General features: G+C 41.5%; 1 protein-coding gene across 3 annotated transcripts; it reads left to right on the forward strand.

The window, feature by feature from the left end:
* Positions 1-4078: 4078 nt before the first annotated feature.
* LOC125881123 (5-hydroxytryptamine receptor 3A-like) lies at positions 4079-20808 on the forward strand. 3 transcript variants are annotated; one of them, XM_049564142.1, is made up of 11 exons: positions 4079-4134; positions 4341-4418; positions 13563-13726; positions 13903-13947; positions 14045-14154; positions 15384-15553; positions 15729-15889; positions 17122-17332; positions 19306-19416; positions 19834-19895; positions 20229-20808. In XM_049564142.1, the coding sequence occupies exons 3-11, from the start codon at positions 13649-13651 to the stop codon at positions 20475-20477; spliced, it is 1197 nt and encodes a 398-aa protein (XP_049420099.1). In that variant the 5' UTR covers positions 4079-4134; positions 4341-4418; positions 13563-13648; the 3' UTR covers positions 20478-20808. The 3 variants fall into 3 exon arrangements, with proteins under 3 accessions (XP_049420099.1, XP_049420098.1, XP_049420097.1); XM_049564141.1 differs by lacking the exon at positions 4079-4134 and having other exon boundaries at positions 4165-4418; XM_049564140.1 differs by lacking the exons at positions 4079-4134; positions 4341-4418 and adding an exon at positions 10975-11544.
* Positions 20809-22707: the final 1899 nt, after the last annotated feature.

Here is a 22707-nt window from a genome sequence, read left to right on the forward strand (position 1 = left end):
AGGTGCTTACAGCGCAGAAATGTGAGGCATTATGCAACACAAAAACTGTGAGCAAAAGGCTTCATTTTCATTAAAAACAATGACAAAAAGGCGCCTCCAGCTGCTAAAACACTTTCTGCGTGATCAGTCATGATCAAGTCAATTTCCCATCGAACACTGACATTAACACATCTATAGTTAAGTTTAAAAACAGTGACAATAATAATAATAATAATAATAATAATAATAAATTTTATTTGTAACGCAAAATCTCAAAATGCTACAGAAGGTAGTGCAAATATGTTATGCTAAGAGTAAGCTTTAGTAAAAAGGTAAGTCTTTAAGTTGCGTTTAAATGTCCACAGTCTGTGGTGCTCTCAGGTGGTCAGGAAGAGCATTCCACAGTCTGGGAGCGGCCAAGCAGAAGACCCGGTCTCCCAAGAGTCTGGTCTTGGCTGGGTTGAGGAGGTTGGCAGTGTAGCAGGTGCATAAGGAAGTCTGAGGAGTGAGGAGTTCTTTAAGATAGAGTAGAGCATGTCCATGAATGCACTGATGTGTGAGGAGGGAGACCTTGTATTCAACGGGCAGCCAGTGGAGTGATTTGAGGATGGGTGTGATATGGTTATGCCTGCACGTCCCTCATCAGGATACTAGCAGCGCTGTTCTGGATGTATTGAAGCCTCTGGATGCCTTTACTAGGGATCCCGATGAGGAGTGCAATACAGTGGTCCAGCCTGGTGGAGACAAAGGCGTTGATGAGCTTTTCAGTATCTGCCAGGTTGAGTGATGGATGGAGTGTTGCAATGTTCCTGAGGTGGTAAAAGGGAGTCTTGCACAGGTGTTTGATGTGGGTCTCGAATGTAAGGTGGGTGTCCATTTTAACGCTGAGGTTAAGTAGACAGGGGGATGTTCTCACCGGAGAAAGAGATGCTGGTGAGGGTGGATGATCTGACCTGGTGTGGGGTGCCAACAAGGATGGCTTAAGTCTTGGAGCTGTTAAGTTGTAAAAAGAAATTTGTTTCATCCACGCCTTTATCTCCTCCAGGCAGGTAGTGAGTGAGGCAGATGGCAGGAGTGCAGAGGGGGTGGGATCTGTCCGCAGGTAGAGTTGTGTGTCATCAGCATAACAATGGAATGCTATGCCATGCCTGCTGATAACATGGCCGAGGGGAAGCATATAGAGAGTGAAGAGGGTAGGACCCAGCACCAAGCCTTGAGGGACACCACATGTGACACAGTGAACTTATGATATATACCTTGGATATAAATGGAAGGTTGGAGATGGGCCTGTAGTTGGAGAAAACATCAGGGTCAAGGGTGGGTTTTTTAAGAAGAGCTCTAATGACAGCAGTTTTCAGGGCAGATGGATTGGACCGGCGTGAAGGGAGTGATTTATGACCTTGGTGATAAGGGGGCTGATGGCGGAGAAGTTGGCTTTCACCAGGGCTGTGGGGAGGGGGTCCAGGGCACAGGTGGATGGTTTCATTGACTTAATGATGTTCTCAACTTCCTGCTGTGTAGTGTCTGAGAAACAGCAGAGAGGTTGGGGGGTCCCAGGCTGTGGGTGGGCCGTCTGGCAGGTGGGTCAGTAGAGCTGGAGAGGAGAGACCTGATGGAGTCAACTTTTTTCCTGAAAAAAGAGATGAAGCTGTTGCGCCGCTCAGCTGAGGCTTAAGAAAGGGGGAGTGCTTGTGGTTTGAGGAGATGGTTTATGGTGGAGAACAATGACCCATAGTTTAGACTGTCAAGGGTTCATTCTGACTTGTTGGACCCTACATGGACCCACAGGAAAATATTAAAGATAATTTGTTTTTGATGGCTGAATGCTGCAGTTCATGATCTTCATTACAAATCCTTTGCAGTCACATTATTACTATTATTATTTATTATTTTTTGTCCACATTCTTTTCAAACAAGATGACCACGTCTTGGATAATGTTGACCAAAAGAGAAAAAGGCAGCATTACTTTGTGCTTTACTATGAACACAAAGTGACATTCTTTGAACTGAAGTTCAGACATACCTAATGCTGCATGTTTTACACACTGCTGCACATCTAACACATATACTCTGTATGAGACTTTGAGTCTGGTGGTGTTATAAAGTTATAGTAATATATGCCTTTGATGTGTAATATGTACAATTATACTGTTCAGTGAGTTGATCAAATACATAATAAGATATGTTAAAATGTAAGTGTAGAACTTTTTAAATTAATAACATTGTCTACTGTTTGAGTGTTTTTGTTGGATCCATTATATTAAGTATATATGTATGCTGTATACCAAGTGTTCATTTTCTAAAGACCTGTAAATGTGTTTTTTTTTCTTCTATGGTATGAGTCATTTTATTTTGTCTTTTACGGGTTCTTTCTGTATCTGCAGTTAAGCCACACTCTGTATTCACATGATGGAATAATAGAGCTGTAATCTGTAAACATGTATCAGACTTCATTCCACTGAAATAAACAAGATAGACATACTCTTTTGTTGTTTTTTCTCTGTATGCTTGTGTGTGCTGCTGAACCAGACACAGGAGAACAGCTGAGCCTTGCAGCAAATTTTTCCCAGTGGCCACTCGTGGTGTAAAAAAAAAAAAAAAAAAAGTCTGTGTACACGTGTGTAAAACTGTTGATAGGACACCTCAAACTGCCAACATGGTCAATTACGAACCCTTCCGTTCTGACTTTTTGAGCCATGATGGTTTTATATTTGTAAAACTTTCCTCGAGCCAAAAAAAATGATTTAAAAATCTGTGATGTCATCACAATGTAAGGTCAATGAACCGAGCGGGAAATCAGGGGCGGGGCCAGTGGAAGAAACACTACTGCGCATATTCAGTTGGCCGCATACTGCGAAAGTAAACTCGGAAGCTACAAAACTCTTTTGGCAAATGTGTCAGGCAAACAACTTCATTGGAATAAATAGGTGCCATCTTGGAGTCCGGTATCTAGTTATCATTAAAATCTACCTACTGAACTCAACCAGGGCACATTTGAGATGGGAATTTTCTTATGGGAGGGGCTTTTAATTCCTCTTGCACAAAACCTGCAAATACGGGAAATACTATCAAATTGTTTATCTAAACTAGTCTGAATGGGATATTACTTATAAATATATATTAAAAAAAATATAGAATTTGAGAATCATTCATTTGATCTAGCTCCTACAGTAAACACATACACCAACTTCAAGCACTGGTTCACTCTAGTAACAGTTAAATAACTATTTCACTGCTGTAAAGATGGTCCTCTCATAAGACTACCCTGTCTATATAGTAGTGACATGCAATTCTTTTCAAATTGGTGATACATGTCCCGAGAAAACAGAATAAAAGGCTGTGGCATTTGATTTTTGCTCAAGAGGTAGAAAGCCTACAACTACCAGAATGCTGTGTGCTGCACCAGACCTTTTCTTTTTTCTTTTTTAATAAACTTTATTGGAAGTACCTGCGGCTATGCTATAAGTGACCTTCTACAATGTTTAAATCGGTCCATTTTTTTTTCTTCTTGTTAATTGTTGTGAAGATTTGTACAATAATATATTGTGTACTTAAACTTAAGTGTATTGTATTGCACTAATATCATCCTCATGATGCTCTTAACCCTCATTCTTATTCATTTATTTAAATTTTTTGATTTAGTATTTATATATATATATATATATATATATATATATATATATATATATATATATGTGGATGTATATAACCACATACTGGATGTGTGTATGCGTATGCCTTTGTTTATTGTCAATAAAGATACTGTTGGGGAAAAAACTTTACTGAAGAATTTATAATTAAAACACAAAGGCAAGTCCATCATATTATCAAAGTAAATGGGTGTGAAACCAAGTAGAGAAGAAAAAAATATATAAAATAAAAGCCAAAATAAAGGGAAAACAGAAACATGAATAACTAAAGATACAAATTAGAAATAATACAACATCAATAATACAACATCAATAATACAAAACCAAATTATTTGGTCTTCATCTAAAAGTGATCCTTATTATTTTCCGGGTATGCGCAGCACCACACCCATAAACCCTGCAGCTGGTGGGTGATGTCATGCGACCTTGGCTGTGTTGAGACAAGAAACAATATGGCGGCCGGCTGGTAACACAGTTAAACAGTACGCTAAAATATGCTCCTGAGGTGAGAGATAGGCAACACAGCAACATGATATCGGTTAAAATTTGACTAGCATTGTTTAGTTTTACAGTTTTATCGAAGTTTGACCTGATTTTGTTCTGTGTTTGAGAGAAAGAGAGCGGCGGATTAGTCTCCCGATCCACTTCTCCAACTTACTCTTTGTGAATGCGGAAGTACAGTTCATTAAACATGGATTTATGGTCCAACAGCCCGAGAGCCAGCTAAACTCATGCAGCAGATTTGAGCTAAGAGATACACAGGGAGACCGCGGCGCTGGTAAGATGGAGGTAAGTTCTCAACAGTTCATTTACTCATAATAGTTAAACTATAATGATACAAAGGTGTTAGAAATCGTCAACAGAGGATTAACTGCACCTGGCGCACCAACACAACACCACCCCCTTCACCTGCCACTGAACGACGAGCCAGTTTGAAATACCGAAAATAAAACTAAAGAGAGAAAGGTGGACACACTTTAAAGTTGTTGTCTGCAAATAAGACAAGAAAATACTATTTGCTGTCAGTTAATGTGCAGTCTTAGCAGTTAGCATACAGTGAGCAATGAGCCTCACGATGGCATTCATAACTTTTACTTTTTATGGAAACCTTTATAATTTTTTTGATCATGGACCCTTATGAATTAAAGAAATGTAAATAATCAAGGAATGGACGCATGTTCAGACTTTAACAATTTAACGGTAGGGAGGCACCTTTTTTTTCTTCTTCTTTCTTATTTGCAATGCTGGTAAATCTGAATGAAGTATACTCTGGTGCTTGTGGTTTTCTTGAAATTAAATGATGACTGAATTGTGGATAATCAAAGGATGTATAGGATGTCTATATTGGCAAAAGTTTAAACATTTATGTCTTTATGCCTTGATGTAAGCAGTTAAGCAGCTTAAAGGAGCAGTGTGTAATAATTAGGGGGACTAGTGCCTGGTTCACACTACACGATATCAGCCCGATTATAGCCCGACGCAGGGACATACGGTGTCGGCTCCGATCGTGAATGACAAAAAGTGTCGATATTTCCTCTAGGGACATTACCGCACAGATTAAAAAGGGAAAAATGATTGGGCAAAAAACTGCCATTAGCATCAAGCTAGCAAAGAATGTTACCTCTTCATAATAGAGACACTTTTACTCACCACAACTGCAGAGGGCACCAGCTTCTTTTGAAACAGACTACATTAAAGACGAGCTGTTATTTAAACATTTGCAGAGACTTTTTGTGGAGGATTCAGTGATTTACATGTCTGCGTAAGATACTTCAGATGTAGCTCCTGCCATCTGGTGGCGCTTTTTATGCAACAACATTTCGGCTGGCACATGAACAGACACAGTGACTGAAGTAATAGTAATAATAATAAAAGTAGAACAAGAATAACCCGATGACATCACACAAGTCGTGAAGGACGACTGGGGATGATTGGAGTGGATCATTGTGTAGTCTGTCATGTCTGTCGGCCAAGTCACGGCACGATTTTATGACTCCACAATCGCGTAATGTGACATAGTGGGAAACGGGATTTATGCTTGTGCGGCAGACCCTACGCACGTCGCCTACGCTGTTGTGAGCATTTATACTGCAAACGTGCTCATGCACTTGTTGCACTGAAACCAGAAAGGGACACATTTCTGGATGTGAAGGCTGTGAAACACTTTATGGACTTGTAACAGTCGCCTGTTGTTGAGAGAGAGTACGAGGTTGCTTAACGTTTTTTCAGCTCACAAAAACAATCGCAGCCAGTCGAGGGGGACTGTACAGCACATCATCTCCAAGTGCCACACGGATGTCACCGCAATCCCCAGTGTATTGACTGCTTTCAAATATGCTTTAACATTTGGACTCCACTCCACAGCCATGTGTGACAATTCATTCTCCACCCTGAGAAATGTATTTTTGGACCACATACGTGTAATGCTCCACAAAAGAAAGGCCCAGCTATGCAAAATGTAGAATGTTTGGGTTTAGGTCTGTCTTTATCCAGTTGGTGAGATTTGAGAATCATTGCTTTAATGATGTTGCAATAATGCGTATAGTGGACTATGTGTGTGTGTGTTGTATGAGCGAGAGGATGGACCACTAGCTTAGCACTTGATAATGTGTCCTCAGCTTTCTCTTTGGTAATTTAAGATACAGGGGCGTACTCAAAAACAATCTGAGAATCCCCTCATAGAGCTCCTAACTTAGACTAAAAACTTTAATTAAGGAGTACTAGCTTAGGAACATCCCAGAGCAACACTGAGCAATGAAGGAACAGAAACTTTTGCCTCAGTGAGGAGGTGTGGTTGACCCTATTGCTAGGTATGATGCATTTTTTTTAACAGGTGTGATTGGTTGTCCCAGACACAAGCATCACAATATGAGACAGAAAGTGTTGTCGTTAGTGTGATCACTGCTGATGGAAGATTGAGACAGACAAAAGTCATCACTGCTGCACTGTTGCTGGCATAATGAAACAAAGAGTTTCAAACAAACAATTATGTTATTTCCATGGGTGGGAAATGTGTGCGTATGCCTAATGAGATCGACCACAAACATAATTCCTGCACGATCTAAACTTACAGCATTTCATTCAGCATTTGGAGAATATTTCTCTGACCTCTTTGTGTTTCCTCCATTTTCTCCTCTGACTAAGAAACTCTTAAGATCCTTAAAAGTCCTTCTTCCTGCTCCTAACAGTTTTTCACCTTAGGAGCTCTTTTAAGGTCTAAGATACTCTGCGAATGACTCTATTTTTACAAGGACCTAGTCTTAACTTTAAGGGGAAATTATAAGAAAACATCACAATTCTTGGAATTTCAACACTAGGAGCAACTCTTTGTACTAGGAAGCTTTGTGAAGTTTTATGAAGTTTTTTTTTCTCCAGAGCTGAATTATCTGCAGAGGTCTCTCCAAAACAAACAAACCCAGTGATTTAAACTTGTAAAAAAAAAAAAAATACTGAATAAGCAGTGTCACAATGAAGAAAAAAATCCAATGCTCTCATTGTAGAGGGACTGTGAACTATGGTGGTTGATACAAAAACACAAATGACCCTTTCGGCTTCAGTTGAAACATGGCAGTGCAACATCGCTATTTCTGTGGATGAGGACCTACTCCTATGTAAATATAAACAGCTCATTCTGAGGTACTGAAAACACAACTGTCCTCATTTTTCGATTACTAACTACTAAAGAAAACACATTTATTATATTCCATTTCTGCCAATATACCCCCTTAACCCTACACACTGGATTTGTAAGGAGCTTAAGCAGGTAGGGTAGCTGACCAATGGGCTTTTGGAGACTTTATACTCAAAGAGCTTCTGTAAAAATTCAATGTTTTGCAGTGTCAGTGTCAACCAGAGCCTGATGGACATTGTATGCAAAACCAACATTCCTTGCACATTCTCGTGAATTGCGGGGTATTCTATTTTTTGATTTAGGTATGAACCATGAACAAGTGGGCACTTATCAGCATCTATCACTCTACGCTCCAATAAAGATTGCGCAAGCTTGAACATGGAAAAACTGTAATCAACTTACCTGTTATATTCTACTTTTGCTACTACTTAAAAATGTTGAAAGGAAACCCAAATTTTGAATATGGTTAAAAGATGTGGCTGGGAGACTGTCATAATCTTCACGGACACATTACATTATACATAGGCCCTCTCCAAATATCCGCACTTGTGCCCTGAGGTCTTCCCTAAAGTGCACTTGCCAAAAGTGCAGTTAGGGGCGTAAGTGCGCAAGGGATCGACGCTGTTTAAAAAGGAGAATTGGGACAGTTGCGTACACGTCACTTCCGTTTGGGTCCAGCTGGTCCGTCTCCTAGGAGACGAAACATGGCGATAGAGAAATAACGTTCGCAGCACTGCTGCTGCAAATGATAAATAGATACAATAAGCGAATGATGAGGAGGATTAGGAGAAGGCGGCATCTACATCAGATCCAAGTACTGATGCTGATGCCCAACCAACAGGTAAATTAAATTAAATTTTACTCTTGAATTTACCTGTTAATAATGTGTATATTAGCTGTAACATCTTTTTTTACTCTACAGTTAACGTAGCCTAGATTACCGTTATTACTATTAAAATGGTTTTTTGCTTGGATATATTGTGGTAAATTGTGATATAAAATAAACTATAAAGACATACGGTAATAAAATAATAATAATTAAAGACACATCAAAACTGTAAAGTGATGTGGACTATCATACAAACCTCAGGTCAACTGTAAACTGTATATTATTTCATTATTAACGCCCTGTCGTGTTCCTCTAACGGTTGTTGTCAGTCAGAGTTAACGGCTCGCGGATACGTCAGTTACCATTTGAACGTATATATATCTATCTATGCCGTTTGAAGATGGTGAGTTGTACTGGCCAGCTGTGCAGTGTTACGGCGTCACGACACTATGGAGGATTCTGGGTAAAATCCTTCAGCGAAGTGAGGTCTGATGCGCACTTTCGGAAGGGGTGCATTAAGGGCGCAAGTTTGCACCCCTTGATAACAACAGAAGACAATTTGGACACCCTACGTACTTGCGCCCCTTAGCGGGAGTGCGCATTTAAGGGGCACAAGGGCGCAAGTGCAGGTATTTGGACAGGGCCATTGTCACTAATGTCAGCAAAATGCTAGCAAGCTAATGTATAGCTAGATTAAGAGCATTTAGCTTGTCAGATCAACTACTTCAGTTAGGTCACATCTTAAATTAGCTAATACTAGCTAACAGGCTAGCTAACGTATAGCTAGCTCAAGAGCAGTTAGCTCATTGCCAGATCAGCAACTTCAGCCAGGTCACATCTTAAATTAGCTAATGCTAGCTAACTAGGTAGCTAAAGTATAGCTGAATCAAGAGCAGTTAGCTTGTTGTCAGATCAGTAACTTCAGCCTGGTCACATCTTAAATTAGCTAATGTTAGCTAATTAGCTAGCTGCTTTGTGGCTGCATCAAGAGGAGTTAGCCTAATGTCCACACAACATCTTCAGCCAAAGAAGGCAGTTGCTAGTAAGTGACTAAATGCGATTACAGAACATCATCGCGCCAAACACGGCTTTGCAGTTATGGTGGTGATGTCAGGTCATGTGACCATATAGTGTAGTTTCATTTATAGACGAACTTTAGCTTTTTACTTCTGGCGATTGCATTTAGGTTTCCATGACCATTAAAGTGCTGTTCATTTGTTAAGATTATCTCGCTGAGCAAAACATGTAAGTATCTTAAATGTTTGTTTGCAACAGAGCGTATTTCCAAAGTCCCTTAGGCTTTTTGACGAGAACCACGATGATGCTAACTTCTGCGTTGGCATCATCCCTCTCTCTGTTGACTCATGGTGCGTTCCAGGCAGGCTTTTGAACTCGTAAGCCACGACTTCATGTCACGAGTTACGACTTTGTAGCGTAAGTTAGGGTAGGGTTAGCGAAAGTTACAGCAAACTGCCAGTTACTTCCTGTTTAACGTTGAACATGGCGAACCGTTTGTTTGTCCTTCCCCAAAATTTCTATTGCCAAAGGTGCCTGCTCCTTGCTCATTTGAGCGAAACGGAGGAGGAGAAACAGGGCACAAGGTCACAGATGCTATTATACTTTTTATTTTACGTTATCTGTGTGTTTGGAAACGTATTTTGTATTGATTATTCTTGCACTGGAAACCAGCTGTTAGAGCGGCTGCCAATAATGCGTTAACATTAGGGTTATTTTATGTCTATTTCTCACCACGTATCACCGGCATCAACACCGCATCCATAGGGCTGCCATTGTTGTTTAGAGGAATAAGGTAATTGGTTTAGAGGGATGTGTGACGTCAGAAAGCGTAACTGGGAGTACATCGATCTGGTACGAGTTCACGGGTGGGAAGTTACGGGTTTGACTGCCGTTCCAGTGCACTTTCACGGGTTACAGGTTGTGAAAACATGAGTTACGGGTTGCCTGGAACGCACCATCATAGTCTCTGTACTGCTCCCTTTTTTATGCAGTTAACCACTGATTTATCTTTCATCTTTTTTCATCCTGTATCGCCTCACATAGTGAAACTATCTAATAAAAACTCTAGCACCAGGCCAAGCAGAACAAGTCGCCATGGAAGCTCTTGTCAAGCTTGTCCAACTTAACTGACTGATCTCAAGTCTTGTCCCGTTTATTGCTTTTGTTGAGTGGCATTTTTTTGTTGGCATATGACTTTTTGTTTTATACTTTTTATGCTTTTGTATCACATCTACATTGTCAAGTGATCTTTTTTTCTCAAAGTAGTTTAAACTACTTTCTTTAAGTAGCTTTAGTTAACTAGATTTTTCCCTAAGGTAGCTTTGCTGTAGTTTAAATTCTTCCAGTGTGAAGCAATACTTACACCTTCTCAAAATGATCCCACACTTTGGATTTTCTGCCCAACATTGACTAGCCTGTGTAATAACCTCAGGTACCAGCCCTGTAAATTAGGGGCCTCACACATGCCACATCTTTAACCGCCTGGAAAACGCAAGGTTAGGCACTGGGCACTACTCTTGTGCCTTTTTTGTGCCAGCTTTCAAGAGCATGGTGGCAGGATTTGTCTGAGGTTGCCAGGCAACATTAACAAGCATTGTATAGCCAATTTACCTGAAATCCTGAGTGCAGAGCTGATCTTCTTCCAGACGCTGTTTATAAGTGTGTAGGCCTATCGTCCGTGGGACAGATGCAAAGCTCTGGGTAGCCCTGCACTAACATGATCAACTTTTCCGTATTTATCAGACTGAATATTTACAGAAGAAGGGAAAGATATCTGTCAGCTGTGACTGGATTGTAACGTGACACCTGTTTGACTGCTGAACGTGCCCACTTCCTGTGTCTGTCCTTCAAATTAAATTCCCTCATAGTCCAATCATATAGGTTTTGATTTATTTTGACAAGGCACAGCTCCCAATAGAGTTTCATGTTTGGTTGTTTTTTGTGCGACTAAATGACCAATGAAATCTTGCCAATTAATGACCTTTCTGGTTGACTGATGTTTGGTCAACTATTAGGGAGCAGCCCTAGTTGCAACTTAGAAGTGGGGATGTTAGTTGGCATTTTAACCCCAAGGTCACAACCCCTACCCTTGACCATTTCACTAAGAAAAATCTAATCACCATGCTTAATTCTTTGGGACAGTGGGAGCAAGCGGTAAAGTGCATTTGGATCGATAGCAAAATACATTGCCCGCATTGTGGTAGAAATCAGCTGCTCCTGGTGTTTCCTGCAATTGGTGTTTCCACTGTAAAAAAAAGAAAAAAAAAACAACCCAAAGGGTTGGTCGCTCCATTTGCCCAGCCCTCTTCTAATGTGAGGATAAGTGTGAGGTAATATTTCTGAACAGCACATTTGCTGTACACACCTCTGGCTGATTGTCGGTGGTCCTGGACTCATGATGCCTGCTGGCGCCTTCCTCTTTCTGCTCCTCCTTACAGGTACGGTTTCTCTTGTCTTCACAGTACCACTGTTCCTTTGGATAATCTACACATCTCAGTGTGGACAGCTTTTATTGTATTGAATTTGTAACAAGAAAATAATCTTAATGGCAAGTGAAGTCTGTTGCTGATCAAGAGTAACCTAGACACCATTTCTGAAAAGAGGTGTTGGTGTTGAACTTTTAAATGTTGTGGTGTGCTTTGAGAGTGCCACTAAATAACTTACATTTACCTCCACTGTTTTGAAAAAGAAGCAGAAATCAGAAAAGCAGAAAAAAGAGACAGATATTTTAAAACCTGGAAAACCAAAAACTGTCTGCATAGCTATGGCTAAGTTAAAAGTAATTCTTGCTGTTTTCTTGTTCTTGGTAGACTGAGCATATAGCCTAATAGCTCCTTACATCTTATTATTTAATTAAAGACGTCTGATTGCAAAAGCCTGAAAGAACTGTTGCGAACAGCTCTTTAAATTGCTGCAATCAGGTTTTCAGACAGTTCTGAGTGCCGCTGGCTGTAATTGTATTATTATGCATTTTGTGGTATGTAGCAAATGGATCTCAAATGGAGAGTCTATTTAGAATCAGACCGCTGTAAAACATTTAGTGGACAAGTAGGTGAGCTTATACTCCACATGCCTAAGTGCCAACATCCATCTGTGACCACAAGTACCAGATATTATTTCAGGTATTTGTAAGCTGGGGGCTCAGAAACTGAAACTGAAAGACTGATGAAAAATTAGTAAACCTCATACGCTAAATTCAGAAATAGTGACTAAAAAGACAAACATACTGTAAGGGCTCTGAAGCAGGGGAGTTCCCAAGAGTGGGCCCAGGGGGTCCATGGCCACCCTGATACAATTGCTTGACTGCCCCACCCACCCACCCACCGACCCCAAAAAAAAAAAAAAAAAAAAATAGGAGGCCAACATAACTGTCTTTAAAGGAATAGTGCACCCAAAAATGAAAATTCAGCCATGACAGGGGGCATGTTTGTTTGTTTGTTTGTTTGTTTTGTTTTGGGGTTTTTTTTGTTTTTTTTAAAGATTATTTTTTGGGCTTTTGCCTTTAATTGACAGGAGAGAGTGAAATGGGGGAGTGAGAGAGAGTGGGGGGATGACATGCAGCAAATGGTTGCGAGCCAGAGTTGAAACCGCGACCGCTGCAGCGAGGCATCACCTCTGCACATGGGGCGCCAGCACTATCCACTACACTACCGACACCCCAGACAGGGGTCATCTTACTAGCAAATCACAGCCGATAGATATCTTTCCCTTCTGTAAATATTCAGTCTGATAAATACGGAAAAGTTGATCACGTTAGTGCAGGGCTAACCAGAGCTTTACATCTGTCCCACAGACGATAGGCCTACACACTTATAAACAGCGTCTGGAAGAAGATCAGATCATCATCTGAAACATGGAAGTAGCTCCATGCCCATTAGCCCACAGCGTAATTAACAGGCGGCTCGCTCAGTGTGTGACGTGCACTTGTAGATAAAATATAGGCCTATATTAATGAAGGTTCATTAGTACGGTTTTGTAGTTCTCTGTAATGTAGCACAGTGTTAACAATGTTACTGATACTATTCTTTCTCACACCTTCAACTCAAACCATTGTGTTGCCCCGCACAAAATATATCATTTCATAATTACATTAATATCGTAAACATGCAAGTGACTAGTTGACTAATGGCCCTAAATTATGACTACTGGTCAACTAGGAAAATTCTTGGTCAGGGGTAGCCCTAGTCAGTATTTGATTCATTAACTCTCATATTGACAGTTTCCAACTAGCTTTATATTTCAACAGCATAATCAAATTCCTGAATTTCAGTTGTGGCTTTTGGTTTTGATGAGCAACCCCAAGATTTTCAGTGGCCACATCTGGCTACCTCATGGAAAATTTCTGGGGGCGCCACTGCTCTGAAGCCATAATTTAACGGATGGAAATTGGTATGTTTCTGTATTTCATACATGTAAGATCATCTCTCTCATTGTTGATGCGTCTTGATGTTTTTAGCCGTGCACAAGTCATCTGAGACAGTGTGCAGTTATCAGGATGTTTTAAACTACCTGAACTTGACCAGAAACAATGAGCTGTTCTTCATGACCCGGCCTGTCAAAGACTACCAAAACCCCACACAGGTATTCCTGGAGGTACTGCTGTATGCCATTCTAGATGTGGTGAGTAAGTAAGACTTGACATTATAACGGTTGCTGTTGTTGATTCATATGAAAGTGGTTCAAATGTGTTTTTGTGATTTGAAGCTGTATGTCAGGCTTGGTTGTTTGGGTTGTGCTGTCATGCTGTCTTTCCCTGACTGGAAAGATTTTCTCTGTATTTCTTTGTTTGTTTATAGAGAGAGATTGACCAGACATTTGTTCCTTATGTTTGGATTTTCACGGTGAGTTCTCCCTGAGAAAAACAGCACTTGAATCGTCGTCACCTCTCAATCTGTTGGGATTGTATTCCTGATTTTTGTTCCCTGTTTGCCTCTGTAGAAGTGGCAGAACGAACACATTCACTGGGATCCAAATGACTTTTGTGGTATTGAGACTGTTTCTCTTCCCACCGAGGTTTTGTGGAAGCCAGATATAGCTATTGAAGAAATGTACGTTTATGCACTCACACTCATAAAACTACACACAGTCACAATTACAGGAATTGGTGTAATGGGGAATCATGTTACTGTTTAGAAATAATGGCTGAAGCATATGGAAACCAAGACACTATACACCACAGTGTTTAAAGGGCCAGTGTGTAAAATGGGTTGAAAACCGTTGAGAACAGTGACATCAGTGGTCAAATTCTAGATTGCAGGACTCGCTCACTCACCCCTCCCGTCGGGTAAATGACGGCGGCCTCGTAGGGACAAAAAGCCTTTAGTAGACACGCTCCTTTTCAGGAGTAGGTCTATCTAGCGACGAGGTGAATATTTATTTAGAAATCTAAACCATGTTACGATATTGTAATGAATCCCTCACGAGCAGGAGACCAGAGGAGCGTTTGGGAAAAAGGTCCGTTTATTTGAGCACTCCAAAAACTCCGGTAACACTCCAGGGGGTAAAAGACTCCGTCCCAAACTCTGACTCTTCTAGCGTAACACCTGCCTGTAAACAAAACTCAGCTGTTTATTTAGCCTAGCAATATCTCCGGACTATAGTAGCTGCAATGGACGACTTTGAACGCGATTTTGAAGAGTTTTTTGTAGCGGACACAGACCCAGAGCCATACCTGTTTGAGCCGGAGTACATAGATGAGGAACTCCATGTGTTGGATGCTGAGCGGGCGAGAAGAGAGGCTGAATCCTCCGCTCCCATTTTGCTGCACAGAATGGGATTCGGTGCTACTGCTACCATCGTTGGGGAGATATATCATCAGGAGGAAAAGCACCGCAGAGAGTGCATCACAAGGAGTCAAGTTGCGTCTTCTTTTCCTCGCAGATGACGGTTTGGGTTCATTCTCTCCTGTTGCGTGGTAAGTGTGGTCCATTTGCAAACTTTATAACTAAAAAAACTTTTCACTACTCTCTATCGACGAACTACTAACACTCTCTGCTGTTTCCTCCTCCTTCTTCCTTCCTTCCGCTGTCTTCATTGGTTTATTTATACACGCGAAACGCGCTCTCTGGCTGGCTGGATTGTCCTCTCGGACTGCCGTACATACATGGCGGCGCAAGATGGTGACCTCTCTAAAGCAAGGCCCTTGCTTCAGATTTGACAATAAACCATGCCAAATATTACACACTGGCCCTTTAAAGTGTGGTTTACAATCAAATGGTGAATATCCAAGTGCATGATGTGTGCATGTTTGCTTATATAGCTGTGTGTTATCATCCAGGACAGAAAAAGACAAAGCTCCTCCAAGTCCTCATCTCACCATCACCTCTACTGGTGAAGTCCATGTTCAGGATGACCAGGTGCTTGTCAGCACCTGCAGAATGCACGTTTACAAATTCCCCTTTGACATTCAGAGCTGCAAACTCACCTTCAAGTCTGTCGTACATTCTGGTGAGTCTGTAACTAAGTTCTCTGCTTCTGTTTTCCCATGTCTGTGTCCACCTTTTGTAAGGACTTTCACAGTTTAGTGTAAACTGAACACAACACCAGATATCAACACATACCGTACATTTTGTCTTTGTTACCCTGCAAGGAAACTTCAGTTTGTGTTTATCTCCCATGTCAGATGCAGAAATACAGCTTGTTCGCCATATCAATTCGTCACAGGCCACAGAGTGGTCTCGTGAGGTGATGCGGACCCAGTATGAGTGGCTGTTCATCAACATGACAGTCACCAACAAAACTGTCAACATGTTTGACTTTCAACAAGACGTGATGATTTACACTGTAAGTACTGCTGTGTATTATACATTAAGGCCTTTGTACATACTATTTATCAGTAGTACAGTGAAGACCAACTGGAAGATAACAAATCATGCAACATCACTTTAAACCACTGGAGGTCAGCAAAAACGTTAAGCCCTATAAGGCCCTGAGACACTGAGACAGTCAGCTGTTTGGTCACAGTCGAGCCCAAGCTTTGATGGTGTATTCTGCACCGTTGGCCCTCATCGGCCCTCATCGGCCCTTATCAGGGTTTTTTTCCAGCCAGTTCAGGATGTTGAATTGGCATTGGAGACAACAAGGCCTGTCGGTGAATGAAATCATTTCAGCTTAGTGCACGAGAAGAGAAATGGAGATGAGGAAAATAAACAAACAGCTAAAGTCAAGAGAGCATGAGCTTGTTATATGAGGCAAGATTTTTTTTTAGTCAGTAGCTCCTCAGCAGAAATGGTTCGGAATCATTTTTGTTATTGTTTGCTAGCTGTGGTAAATATGCTTTGTTCATTCAGCATCGCATTGTGTTGTTAATGTGCTGACTGGCTAACAAGCCTTTTGAATCTGTCCTGTCGGTCTTCCAATTTCCCTTTTTTAATGACGAATACAGATCACCCCCCGCCTGCAGGCATAGAGAGTTATTTCTTCCTACGCAGGTGCAGAACACACGTGCTAGTTGGCTGCTGGCTGTTGTCCTTCCAGTGTGTTCAGGTGCAACTTTTGGCCATCACACAGTCAGCCTTCGTTGCCACTAGTCCATTGATGTCGATTTGGTTTGTCTGGCCCTTTAAGAGGAGTGTGTCTTGCACTTTAATTAAATAATCTTTTTTTAAAGACACTTGGTTTTCCTTCTCTACGTTTCAGTCAGGAAGTATTGTGCTTGTTATTGCGCAGGATTTAAGTGACAGCTAGTTATTATTTAGTCAGCAGATTCAAACATTTCAAAATCCCATAACTCATGAAATATTGTGGATATCTTTCATCTTTTCCTTTGTGTCCTTTCGTTTCTTCACATTTATTTCCTTCCTTTATTTCTTGCTTGAACTGACCTTGAATATAATAATCCCTTTAACTAGAAATAGATGGCTGTCACCCAACACATTTTTACTCAAACAAAAATTTGACATTATTTTTTGATTATCTGCTGTGTACTACATGGTCGGTGTAGTTTAGCCTTTCTCTGATGTGTATATGTAGGAGTCAGAACATTTACCATCTGATGCTCAAAAATTAATTTACAGATCACCATGAAGAGGCGGTCTCTCCTCTACATTGTCAACTTCTTACTGCCCATCCTGTTCTTCATGTGTCTGGACTTGGCTTCCTTCCTGATATCAGACAGCGGGGGCGAGAAGCTCAGCTTCAAGGTCACTGTGCTGCTTGCTGTCACTGTGATGCAGCTTATTCTCAATGAAATTCTGCCTGCCTCTTCAGACAGGATTCCACTTATAGGTAAAGAAGTCTAAGAGCCTAAAGCCATGCTAGTGACTTAAGGTTGTACTTAGGCAGTATGTTGCTTTTAGCTAAATGCAAACGTGCTAACATGCTAACACGCATGTTTGAAGTACAACTAAGGCTTATGGGAATGTCATTACATTTGCAGGTCATAAACAAAAGACACAACACAAATGTCAACCTCATGGTTGCACTAGAAGGAAAAAGTCACATAGGAAAAAGCAAGTACTCTCAAAACTAAATACACTCATAAGGTGCATGGCCAGAAACAGTCAAAAAGGGAAAAACGCCAGCACTCTCAAATGTCCTTTTAGTTCAGTTTAATAACTCAGCTTGGATGGCTGGCGTTTTTCCTTTCTTGCACTAGAAGGAAAGTCAGTGGATTGCTAAAGTATGTACAGACTTTCATCGTATTGCATCCAATAGTTGTCGAGACTTTTCAGTCTGGACCACAGTGGTGGACAGACCAGTTGACACTGCCATCCTTAAAGGAATACTCTGACGATTTGGGAGTTATGCCCTTTCTCTATCATTTTCATATTGAGACAACATGATCGATATCTTTTTTGTGTCTGTACGTCCAGTGGCTGGGTCTCAGTGGTTAGCATTGCGGCTTAGCTTAGCGAATAAAATTGAAGTCTATAGGGGGTCAGTAGCCTACTTGTAAAAGTAAACAAATAAACGTTACAGAAACCCTGAAGCTGGCATTTCTACACGTGCATTTAAAATAAACATGTTTAAACATTAATTCAAAAAACGAGAGTCCTTTTTAGTCGTTTTAGAAGAAGTTTGATACACAAAACTAAAGTGTGTTTACGCCCTGGGTGGAGGGATACACTGGTGAGCAACAGCTGCAGCTGGCTCTGGGACAGGTATGCTAGGTCACTCGGTAAAAGCAAACAAAGAGACGACACGGACGATATTACTCACTCGACTGAAAGCTGTCCATCAGCTCCTGCAGGCCTGGGCGTTTTTTCCAGTTTATCTTAGGAACATGAAAAAATGTTTCAATCACGGCAGGATTAGTGATTGCTGTAAAGTTTTCACTCCTTGTGATGCACTCTCTGTGGCGGTTTTCCTCCTGATGATATATCGCTAACCTCCCCAACAAAGACAGCACTGAATCCCATTCTGTGCAGCAAAATGATTCCACCTCCGTAGGCATAGGTTGGCAAGCCCCGCAGCTACACCACCAATCCTCCCCTGACCTCGGTCTCCCCTCGGCCCCTTGCTGTTCCACTGCCTCGGAGAATTCAGCCTCTCTTCTCGCCCGCTCAGCATCCAACACCTGGAGTTCCTCATCTGTATGCTCCGGCTCAAACAGGTACGGCTCTGGATCTGTGTCCGCTACAAGAAACTCTTCAAAATCGCATTCAAAGTCGTCCATTGCACCTACTGTAGTCCGGAGATATTGTTAGGCTAAATAAACAGCTGAGTTTTGTTTACAGGCTATGTCTGTGCCTGTGCCTGCTCACCGGTGTATTCCTCCACACAGGGCGTAAACACACTATAGTTCAGTGTATCAAACTTCTTCTAAAACGACTAAAAAGGACTCTTGTTTTTTGAATTAATGTTTAAACGTGTTTATTTTAAATGCACGTGCAGAAATGCCAGCTTCAGGGTTTCTGTAACGTTTATTTGTTCACTTTTACCGAGTAGGCTACTGCCCCCTATAGACTTCAGTTGTATTCACTAAGCTAAGCCTCAATGCTAACCGCTCTGAGACCCAGCCACTGGACATACAGACACAAAAAAGATATCGATCATGTTGTCTCACTATGAAAATGATAGAGAAAGGGCAAAACTCCCAAATCGTCGGCGTAGTCTTTTAAAGCCTTGTTAAAAAAAACAAGTAAATGTCAAAGTCCTTTCTTTTACTGTACTGCACTTTATTTTAGCAGGAACACCACATATACTGACTCAATGTGTAATTATTTGTTTGCATTAACAATGTTGCCTTCCCCCTTCAGCGGTCTACTGCATTGGAATTTTTGCTCTTATGATGCTGAGCCTCCTGGAGACAATTTTGGTGATGTATCTGATGGAGAAAGACTCTTCATACCAAGACAACGAGTGCAGTGGTACAGAAGCTCCTCTGTCATAGTCAAATTGTTACTGTCATGTCCACCTTTACTTACTTCCTTAATAATTTCTGTAAACAGTTTATGCACATGCATGTAGTGTTGACCTATCACATTTTTTGTGTGGAGAGGCGGGAAGCATTTGCCAAAACGTAATCTCAGAGCCCACTGGCTATAGTCTGAGGACCAGTCTGCTTTCATATCTGCTCATAGAGATTAGCCGAAATGACCGGCACACAGAAGAGGAAGTCTTGGCTGGCTACGCCACATCAGCCCAAAATACTGGCCCTAGCCCCCAGAGGCTTTATCGTTGTCAGACAATAACCAGTGGGTTCCAAGATTGCTTTCTGAATACACTGAAGCGGGTATATTCATAACTTGAAATACTGACTGGATGTTTTGTGTCTGTCCCTCCAGAGGACAACAAATGGACTCCCAGTGATGCATCTGTTGATGAAACTCCAATTAAACTGCTCAAGGTAGGGATTGTGTTACACTTTAAGGGACTGGTTCAGCCAAAATTACAAAAACATAGTTCCTTAAAGTAGTGGCACTACCTTTGGTTTTATTTGTCAAGATTTTGGGATTTACACCTCAGAAATTTCTACTGTCACCCTGATACTATGGTGGCTAAGAGAGAGGTAAACGTGAACACATATCTGACCACATAAAACACAATATAAAGCTGATTTACAACACAGAATTTTCCAGGGTGTACTGACTTTTCAGTGTCTCATCACTCTAATGTACTGTACATAAAAATTGGTTTGTAATTGTGCTTTAAACCACTGACTGTAAAACCATGTCTGCAGGGTACTAGCAGCCAAATGACAGAGGAGTCCCATGCCTCAGATGAGCTGAGGGAGGTGGTTAAAATGCTGGCTGTGCTCCTCAACAGCAGGAAGGAAGAAGGAAAGCCCAGCTACTGGACCAGAGTGGCTAAAACAATCAACAAAGTTTTCTTCATTTTCTATGTCATAGCTGCAAGTCTGTTTTTAGTCTATATGTTTTTCCACTGGACTGATGCACACGATAATGGTGCAACACGAGGACACATATAATTGAGATATGGTTCTCTTTGCAGGTACAAGCAAGACTTACTATCATACAAAATTTTAACTTTCAGTAAAAACCCTTCCCTGTGTATCTGACATGCACAAATGTATGTGTGACTCCACGGCGGGTTAATGCATTTTTGATGATTGATCTTTCCTGCATCACAAGAACTTTGCAGTGAGTAGTGTTTGCATGTTTTACACACTGCTACATATATAACACATATACTTTGTATAGTCAGTAAAAATCTGCTTGTATGCCATCAAATTGTTGCTCTAAATGCCTTTGATATGTGCAATTCAAAATCACACTGAAAATCAAAGTAAAACATTGAAATCACAGGCTGATCCAACTGTGTGAATTTTCTCAAGGCAACTCATGATGTGACTCAGTAGTGTGTATGGCCCCTACGTGCCTGTATGCACTCCCACCAATGTCTGAGCATGCTCCTGATGAGTTGGCAAATGGTGTCCTGGGGATCTCCTGGATAGTCTGTAGTTAGCCTGGTTCCAGACCACAGACCCCGTCCACTCGACTGAGTAGGCTTGCATCTCTGGTCTGGCATACTGCAATGAATTTGCGATTTATTTCGTCCAAACGATGGACGGACCAATGAACGCCGGGGGTGGGGGCGGGTCTAGCGATTAGCCAATCAGCGCCATGCTGATGTCAAGCTGTACGCCGGTGGGTAACTGGTGAGGATAGCAACAATGGCGACCGCTACAGATCCTACAGACCACATTAACGATGCTTTCGAGGTATTTCGCCACTACTCGCGTTAATGGAGGACCAAATTAAGGAAGCTGCTAAACTGGATTTAACGGCGATGCAGCTGGGCGTGCACGACGCCGGAGACATTTTAAACGGGCAATGCTCCCTTGTTTTCGGCACCCCCGAGGCATGGATACTAATGACGTCAGATTCTGGGTGAGTCGTTGATCTCTACTGATTGGTTAGGGAAAAATCAAATTCCCTCCCCCTTGTAAATGTCAATGTCAGACTGAAGGTTCTGAGAGCTTCAGTCTGACGCTCAGGCTAGTCTGTAGTGGTACTTTGTGGCGTCGGATGCATCAGTACATAACGTCCCATAGGTGTTCAGTTGGATTTAGGTCAGGGAAATGAGAGGGCCGGTCAATGGCATCAATGCCTTCAACATCCAGGAACTGCCTACAAACTCTGGCCACATGAGGCTGGGCATTGTCCTGCACCAGGAGGAACCCAGGGCTCGCTGCACCAGGAGGAACCCAGGGCCCACTACACCAGCGTAAGGTCGGACAATCACTTTCAGGATTTCATCCCTGTACCTAACAACAGTCAGAGTACTGTTGGCTATGACATGGAGGTCTGTGCGACGCTCCAAGGGTATGCCTCCCCAGACCATCACTGAGCCACTGCCAAACTGGTTGTGCTGGATGATGTTACAGGCAGCATAACGTTCACCAGGGTGTCTCGAGACTCTTTTACACCTGTCACATTCACTCATTGTGAACCTGCTCTCATCTGTAAAGACAACGGGGCGCCAATGGCAGATCTGCCAATTCTGGTGTTCTCTGGTGAATGCCAATCGAGCTGCACAGTGCTGGACTGTGAGCACAGGTCCCACTAATTTATTTTAATTTTATGTTCGCCTGATTCAGTTGTTATTGCAGATATCTGCTGTTAACCTACCATTAGCCTTTAGCTTACGGTTAGCCTGGAAATTTTGATTATCTGATGAAATAAGTTAATTATGCAACAGGCTAACATTATATTTGTTTGCTACAGTTACTTTTAGAAGTCAAATTGGGATAGTCGCAAATTGTTTAACTAATGGTTAAAAACAAGTCAAAATAATTTGCAGTTTGATGTCATGAATAATGTTGAAAATGTATCGACCCTCTCTGTAGCTTATGAAAGAACTGGCAGAAGTCAGTCTTTGAAAAGTGATGGGGTTAATTTTATTTGTCATATCCGCAAAACCTACCAGTAATTTGTTTTGCTTGTCCTCTGTCACTGGCTCTTAAAGAAACTATTAACATTATAGCCAGCTAACATAACATTAGCCTGTTTCATATTTAATTAAGAAACTAAACAGCCACAACAGTGAAAGCCAAAATTAACAGCTTTTGATTTGATAGCAAAGTTGATCCGCCAGGGTCATTCCTATGTTTCCAGGGTCCCATGATCTCCAGGTCTGTATGGCACATGAAGAGAACAAGACAAAAGGTCTTTTGTTCCCCAGTTCTAGTTCTCCCA

Source organism: Epinephelus fuscoguttatus, linkage group LG20 (genome assembly GCF_011397635.1).
Source record: "Epinephelus fuscoguttatus linkage group LG20, E.fuscoguttatus.final_Chr_v1".
NCBI classification, from domain to species: Eukaryota; Metazoa; Chordata; class Actinopteri; order Perciformes; family Serranidae; genus Epinephelus; species Epinephelus fuscoguttatus.

What these genes read in the sequence shown, in the direction of transcription:
- LOC125881123 (XM_049564140.1), top strand. Translation starts at nt 11,502, where the DNA reads ATGATGCCTGCTGGCGCCTTCCTCTTTCTGCTCCTCCTTACAG. An exon ending in CTTATGTTTGGATTTTCACG is followed by an intron (nt 13,948 to 14,044) that starts GTGAGTTCTCCC and finishes TTGCCTCTGTAG; the next exon opens with AAGTGGCAGAACGAACACAT. An exon ending in AGACAGGATTCCACTTATAG is followed by an intron (nt 17,333 to 19,305) that starts GTAAAGAAGTCT and finishes TTCCCCCTTCAG; the next exon opens with CGGTCTACTGCATTGGAATT.